The sequence below is a fragment of the Priapulus caudatus genome, unplaced genomic scaffold (genome assembly GCF_000485595.1).
Source record: "Priapulus caudatus unplaced genomic scaffold, Priapulus_caudatus-5.0.1 Scaffold27, whole genome shotgun sequence".
In the NCBI taxonomy this organism is placed as follows: domain Eukaryota; kingdom Metazoa; phylum Priapulida; class Priapulimorpha; order Priapulimorphida; family Priapulidae; genus Priapulus; species Priapulus caudatus.
In genome coordinates this window covers 441,611-449,688 of record NW_014577088.1, presented here as the reverse complement: position 1 = coordinate 449,688, position 8,078 = coordinate 441,611, and the positions used below count along the sequence as shown (strand labels likewise).

General features: G+C 45.5%; 1 protein-coding gene across 1 annotated transcript in view; it reads left to right on the top strand.

Annotated features, from left to right (window-relative positions):
* Positions 1-5,100: 5,100 nt before the first annotated feature.
* The window catches only part of LOC106814661 (ecdysone-inducible protein E75-like), a 37,270-nt gene continuing 34,292 nt past the window's right edge, over positions 5,101-8,078 (top strand). The window contains exon 1 of the mRNA XM_014819012.1: positions 5,101-5,861. Coding sequence (XP_014674498.1) covers positions 5,567-5,861 — 295 coding nt within the window. The 5' untranslated portion in view covers positions 5,101-5,566. The remainder of the gene's footprint in view (positions 5,862-8,078) is intronic.

The window sequence follows — 8,078 nt, the reverse complement described above, 5'->3', positions numbered from 1 at the left end:
AATACCTAGGTATTATTAGCTCTTGATTATATACATATATATATATAATTAAAAACACATATATTGCGTCTATTTGTGGCTATCGATGACGTCTGTCTGCGCCGGCTTATTGCTATTTAATTGCGCTTGATGTATATGCTTCTCCCATTGAGGGGAGCAGGGTCCAGCGAAACTTATGCACGGCCGTGTTAAGCACAGGCACTCGGAACAAATAAAAAAATATGGTAAATAAACACGAAATGTATTTACTACCACCAAAGTCTTAATGTTTCTCTACTCTCTTTTACTCTCTACTACTCTCTATCTCGCCTATTATTGCCGATAATTTCCTGTAAATGCCGTTCAAATGCTCCTCTGCAACACACAATTAAGTACACCACACGCATAAAGATTCTTCTTGTTTGTGTTGTTGTTATTATTTTTTTATTTTATATTATTTTAAATTATTAGTTTATATTATTTTATTCTTGTTATTATTCTTGTTGTTTGTTCACAGCGGCGTGCCTGCGGTGTACTTAATTGTGTGTTGCAGAGGAGCATTTGAGCGGCATGTACATGAAATTGTCGGCAATAATAGCTAGGCGAAAGAGAGTAGAGAAACATTAAGACTCTGGTAGTAAATACATTTCGTGTTTATTTACCATAATTTTTTTTATTATTGAGACGTTCCAAATGCCTGTGGTGTTAAGCACCTGGAAAAAAGAGCTAAACGTTTGTTTGGTTGATAAAATTTCACGTGCCCCGTGCTGTTATGTTAGCATGCATGTAATATAGTCTTGCTCAATTACTTCTCACATTTAATTTCCGCTATTGTTATGTGCAAACTAGCATTGATTGCGCTGCCATTGTGGATATTTGCAATGCACTGGCACAAACTCCATACGCATACAAACGGTTTACATACTGCGGCTAATGTAATGACTTGATATGTGAATCACCTGACCTGTTTTTTAATGTACCGATATGTATCCATATCCCGTAGGCATATCCGATCCACTTTCCCTCTCGCGCTTTCTTTTCCCGAGTATAGCTAAGTCCTCACACACAATCTGCCGCCATCATTAATTAACTTCATTAGCTTCCGCTTGTGTTTCGCAGAGAGAAGTTAATTAACATGCTATGATAGGGACACATGTTAGCAGGTTAATTATAACCGCCTTGGTAATGACGTATAAGCCACATATGAGCATCTGCAATATCTTTTGTCAAGCAATATTCCAGGAAAATCCCAATGCAGTGTGTACACAGGTAGGAATGCAATATAAGTAGAAATATCGATAGGAGACATTTTGTATGTTATTACACGAGGTTCGCACAAATAGCAACGCTCCGCTGGGTCTATTCTGAAATTTAGACAGTTATTCGTCACATTTCTTGTAGTCGCTCTTTCATATGTTCCCTCGGAAACCGTCACATTCTGCTCCAAAACTATGAAGCGCTCAATTATTTTACGTTCATATCCGTATAATGCCTGCTAGCAATTGTTGGCCTCGGTATCCAAGAACCAGGCAGAGAGAGAGAGAGAGAGAGAGAGAGAGAGAGAGAGAGAGAGAGAGAGAGAGAGAGAGAGAGAGAGAGAGAGAGAGAGAGAGAGAGAGAGAGAGAGAGAGAGAGAGAGAGAGAGAGAGAAGAAGCGAAGAAAGAGAGAGAGAGAGAGAGAGAGAGAGAGGGAGAGAGAGAGAGAGCGAGAGAGCAGCTGGTTTCTAATTTGGCCAGTTACAACGTCAACTAGCATTGTGAGCTCACTCATGCTGGTATCATTTGCATGTAGTTTAACAAGTGAAATGCAATACCTGGCCTACCCGTGATGTACTGCGGCATTGATGTGATAGTTTGGCAACCTTTTGCGTGCATGTCTTGTAGAGGGTCTGAATGGCCCGTTACTTTGCAACGTCTCACCGTTGTTAGCAGCGCCTCGCGTTGATCGTTTGCAGGTGCAAACTATCACCGGCAGCACTTGTTATACCGCTCGCTCTTCTGGTGTACATTTCTCATTAAAATACTGCCCGCTTAGCGTGTGTTCCCTACGCATTGTGTATAGTGAATTGTGTGGCGGTGTATACTCTTACCCAGTGTGACGTCAACCAACACGTATTTAAAAAGGCATATTTTAATCGGCGATATTACTCCAATCGGGAGGTATATATAGCGCAGTTGAGATCTACGTGCGCGGTCTCACATGCGCCAAGCGACTCGATCGCAAACATCATGTTCGACAAGATTCTTAGCAGAAACAGTTACGATTTTCTGACGCACAACGTGAGCGATGACGAGTTGTCGTCGAAGCAATTTCAGCTGCAACTGCATGTGTCTCCCTACGGTCGCTACCTTCCGCGCATTTCTAGACCGATCGTAGGTGAGTATATTGTTGCGCACAGCGAGCAGTAGGTAAACTACACACTCGCATATTGCGGTGGTGTCGCATCCGGAGTAGATCCGCATACGGTAGTTATAAGGGTCTATATGTCGCTTCCCGCAGTTTAGGAATGCATGGAATGAATATATTGTTTCGTGTAATGTACGTATGATACAAATATAACAATAAATACAATATATATATATATATACAAATATATACAAATAAAACAATTATAAGAGAATTAGAGGCGGTGTCCCTGGGAGCGACACGAGTGACGCGCGTTTCGGCGGTTATTTTTAAGCATACATAATACGAATAAATTGCGATCGTTCAGCAAACAGCTGCTGTGGCCTTATATGTGCGAGGTATAAACAGATTGACTTTAATATTCCGCGATCACATGTGTGATTAGAGTCGAAAGCAAGGACGCGCATGACTGTGGCTGTTATATACAAACGATATAACGCAATTTACCAATTAATAGTGCCAAGAGTCCATATAATAGAAAATATTTCTCCATTTTAAGATTAATATCTCTCTAATTTAAAATGGTTTTCTATTATGGACTCTTTATAGTACTTCACTTGTGGCTGTAGCTGCGCCGTCAGTATGTATAGGTATCTCAGTACTAGTTCCCATTGTCTTGCATTAATTCTTGCCTGTCATATCGTGTATCGCGTCGCCTTGTATCGTGTCAAGCTTGCATGTGACGTTTAATTAGGGGTTAATAATGACAATTTTTCATTATTAACCCCTGATTTAATTTATTCACGTGGCCGTTGGGTGCATTGCTCTTTTGTGTCAACGTGTCGTGTACACTAGGATTCACGTTGTTGCTTCCAATCCATCTTAAATTTTAATCGTTCAGCCCGTACTTGCCTCAGGTCTCATTCCTAAGCAACGCCAGTGGTCTTGCTATCACCATGCCTGCTGTCACAGTGACTGAACGTATTTTCGGCGATGAAGTTAGACATTAATGCGACCATACTCGTTACTACTGCACAGATCTCTGGGGTCAATTTCTGGTGAGCTAAGAAATGAGCTGAGAGCTATACTGATTGAGAAATTCATATCGCGCCGAATGACCACATGCATGCACCTGCGTAGATTTTTTCCCCAACTTTCAAGGTTTGTTGCTCCTATATAGTTTCCAAACGTTGCCTCCGCGGTTAGCGTCTCTACTTGTAGTCCGGTTATAGTTAATCTGATGGCATCTTCAAAGATGATAGTAGGTAGGCCTACGTATAGTCCCTTTATATAAATAGTTGCGACAACTCGCAATTTGAAACCATATTGGTTCCAAATGGATCCACGTACACCGCTGCCGCTCAAGTACATCGCTGTATGGATACGCTATACAATGATTCGTAGTAATTAATTAGACTAATCGTGCTTCAATAAACTCCAAATTCACAGAAATTATAGCTAAGACATGTGTCTATGTGTATCTAGATTTCTAGAAATGTAACTCAAATCGTTCGCGCCATATGATAGTTTAATTAAGAATATATTAAGGGACTCTAGGCCTACGTAATACGAGCGTGCGTGCCGGATGCGTGAGTGCGTTCGTGTGCCTGTGTATTGTTGATATGTGCGTGCGCTCGCGTGCGTGTCGTGATTCTAGCCTGCCCCGTTATCACTACCTATGCCTTCACTACGCTTATTAATTTTGTCACTTTTACATGCTTTTGCGCGTGAATCCATTGTCTGCTGAATAAATATTATGCCCGGCGTTATTGCGTAATCCGTTGCTGTCAGCCCAGTCTGTTGCGATCCCCTGCGCTCCGGTAAAGCACTGCTAAGAATAGCCGGTTATCGCAGAAGCTATGGACTATGGAGCCTGATTAGTCCTGCGCGTAAGTGCCACTGCCCTACAATGTGCAGTGACCCTGCACCGCTCACCGAATTCTCAACCGGAATTTGAGACGGGTTCCGCGCCGCGCGCACTGCCGGCGGGCCCGTACTCGGTGGGCCAGCGGTAGAGGTCTAAGAACAACGAACACGCAGAACGTATACTTGGTGAAAGTGAAACGAGTTCACTTTAGTAGTTAGTTCGCTTTCGTTAGAGTTCATTGCGAATGCGTTCAACTTAGCTCCACACGTGATATAGGGAATGCGCACCTTGATGGAAGACGGAACTCGCGATTGGTTATAATGTAACACCTCAGACGACGTTTGCATCGTAGACACGTCACACTTAGAAAGTCGCAACCCCAGGCCGTCTTACTATTATATACCGGACTTTGTTGCGTGTTTTTGAAGTAGCAAAGTGCTTCTGCGCTTAGCTTCCCGAATTTTGCTCCGAATTCCTGCCGACGCGTAAACCTAGGCAGTGGAAATAATGAAACATTATAAGTAAACATGTTTTTGGCGCCCCTTGACTCACACGACGCGTCGCGCGTCTTTATTATTTAATACAAATAACTACAGGTGGCGGAAAATGTCTAGTCGTGCACTATGGCTGCATTATTATATCAAGAGTACATAATAGAGATACTCTATTATGTACTATAAAATATGTGCTACATAATATCGCGTGCGTGTGAGCATCAGGATAATCTATGCGCGCAAACAACGGGCATTAATATGTGGCAGGAAGGGGTGAGACCGCGTCACTGCTGCGATTGAGTAAATAGCCGGTCACTGCTCCCAGGGGAGCGTGCAGTGCATCATGGGATGTGTTCTCAGCGCTATTAGCGGTGCCAGTTCACTGACATCAGCCTTGCATGGCCACGGATAGTTTTATTCTGCACAGCGCGTGGCAGCGCACCGGTTCGGATCCGCACTCGCTCTCTCTCTCTCTCTCTCTCTCGCACACTCGCTCACACGTGCATACGGACAGACATAGGCTTCGAGCCTCCGCTACGTTTACACGTAGTCACTGCGGCTGGGCAGTTCAGTTGCTGTATGTGCCGTGCTGCTCTCTATGGCATGACAGACGCGAGTACGAGGCGAGCTGACAGAATCCATTCGTAGCAACGAACTGAAGCTGGGATTTGCCAGAGCGCCTTTCACCTGTGTCGTTAGGCGCTGCGTTCTCGTGTGTACATATATATTTACTTATATATACATATATATACGTTCATAGGCGCAGTCTGGTAGTGGCAGTTGACTTACGAACAACACACGGACACACGTACGTACGCGCGTACGCACACGCACACATCGCTCATCATTCGTCTATCGTCGAGGATACGGTTGAGACTGATGCATATATCAGGACAGGCAGCAGGTATGAACGAGGCAGACGTGTGGCCGCCTGCTCGCGGCATGCTCGGTGTGCCCGTGGCGACGGCACCGCCGACACTGCTGTCGCACTTCTACTCGTTCGCCGGCGGTCCCATGAGCCCCGCTTCGGCCACAGCCGCCCCCCAGCTGCTGCGGGAACACGCGGTCTCCGTCTACACGCCACAGACGCAGGACACGAACGAGCGGCAGAGGTGCGTCGTCATGCCGCAGCCAAAACAGAAGGACAAATCAAAAGTTAGCGTACAGCATTTAGGTAGGAATTCAGTTGTTCTTTGTCGCCTGACTTTTCTGCACGGCTATTCTGTAGTGCTCTTCCCTCTGTCTACCTCTCTGTGTAAATATCTCTCTCTCCCCTCTCTCGCACCCTTTCTCTATCTCTCTCTCTCTGGATTTCTCGCTGTCTCTCACGTTCTCTCTCTCTCTCTCGCGTTCTCTCTCTCTCGCGTTCTCTTTCTCTCGCGTTCTCTCTCGCGCTATTTCTCTTCCTCTCTCGATCCCCTCTCTCACATACACACTTCCTCTCTCAGTCTCTCGATCGGTCTCATCGATTTTGGTGTCGTCTCAAAGGGAACCATTGATGTTGCCTGTCAGGGTAAAAAAGAGTTCGAACCCTTATGTGTATGCCAGAGGGAATGTCTCAACATCCTCTTTCTTGGTAATCTATGTCGTCGCACAGTAATTACACAAGGATTAAGTAGCACTGGGAAACTTGTCGGTTCGTTCAGCACAAGCCTCGTGCAATTTATTCCTATTTTGATACGTTTTAACCTGATTCATTTGCAGGTACAGCAGCTCAACTGCTAACTGTCACCTGTACTGCGCCTTTTACCTCGTATAACCTGTTTTATGTCTAGAAAGCCTATAAGCTTTATTTTTTATTAAGTTTTTGGCCAAGTTAAGCGTGCACGTGGGTGAGTATCGAGAGTGTGTTGTAGTTGAACGTTTTTTTTGGGGGGGGGGGGCAAAGCAGTATATGATAAACAGATGTCTTTTATCCGGTCTACGGTCAACTCGGCCCCCCTGCCAACTCGCACCCGCATTGTGGCGAGTTCACTCGTCTGGAGATCGGTGAGCTCGGCTCGTGGGATGAGTTCATCCTCCTGGAGATCGGTGGGCTCGCCTCGCCGGCTAACTCGTGAGATGTTTCACACGCCCCAACGTCGAAACGTTTGCATGTAAGTTAGTACATTTGATACACGCACGTGTATATATCAAATGTACTAACTTACATGCAAACGTTTCGACGTTGGGGCGTGTGAAACATCTCACGAGTTAGCCGGCGAGGCGAGCTCACCGATCTCCAGGAGGGTGAACTCATCCCACGAGCCGAGCTCACCGATCTCCAGACGAGTGAACTCGCCACACGGTGCGAGTTGGCTGGTGGGCCGAGTTGACCGTAGCCCATACATACAGTGTACAACGGAAGAGATGAGAATGTATATCAGAGTACGATTATATGGAATATATATGTATTTATATTATATATATATATATATATATAGATATATATATCAGCGAGTTAATCAGAAGACAAAACATCTTGTCAAGACAATGTTTCTTATTAACTCTGAAATATATATGATTATATATATATATATATATATTGTAATAACGCTCATAACTCTCGCGACGACAGGAGCCAACACCTGCTGTAAACGCAGGTGCTTCAATTTGAGAGCCATCATATCAGGTGGTGGATGATATCTATTATGTGCGCGCGCGCGATGACGTGGCTAGCTAGCCAGCGTCAGTTCATCATTACCTGCATCGCTTTAATTATACCGCACGCGCGCGCTCGCGGAGTCGCTCAGCGATGCAATGCGGGGTCTCGCATCGCCCAGTAGGGTCGAGCGCAGTAGCCACGGCGCAGACTGAACCCTGTGGTTTAGCCTGCTCAGCTCGCCGGGCGCGCTGATTATACCGGTATGCTGCGGCCACCACCGCGCCACCACAGCGTTCCCGATGTCTGCACTCATTACTGACGCACGTAATTAAATGTCGCCCCGAGGTTCACTGACAGTGGCATGGACCTTTTCCAAACTTCGCACTACCCAGAGGGTGCGACATTACCCACGGAGAGCAGGCAGAGAGCCAAGATCCGGGCGGCGTTATCAAGCAATAACACCAATATAGCCAACAACGAAGGTACAAGCGTGCAGGACCGTTGGCACTGGCCCTATTGCGATCTCGATTATGCGACCTAAAATATTGTGATTAAAAGTTGCTATCGGGGTCATCACCGTCCCTACTCTGAGTCACGCGCACGCGCAGAGCACCTCAAATAGCAAATCATAGCATTCAAACAGGAGTACGTGCAACGGTTGTGTTCTGTCACCGAGCACATAAGACGCGTCATGCATATGTGTAACATTGTGGTCATGATAACAGACGAAAATGACAAATAAAAATGATAGCATGACAGTGGGCGACCTAAAAGGGCTACGGTCAACTCGGCCCACCAGCAAACTCG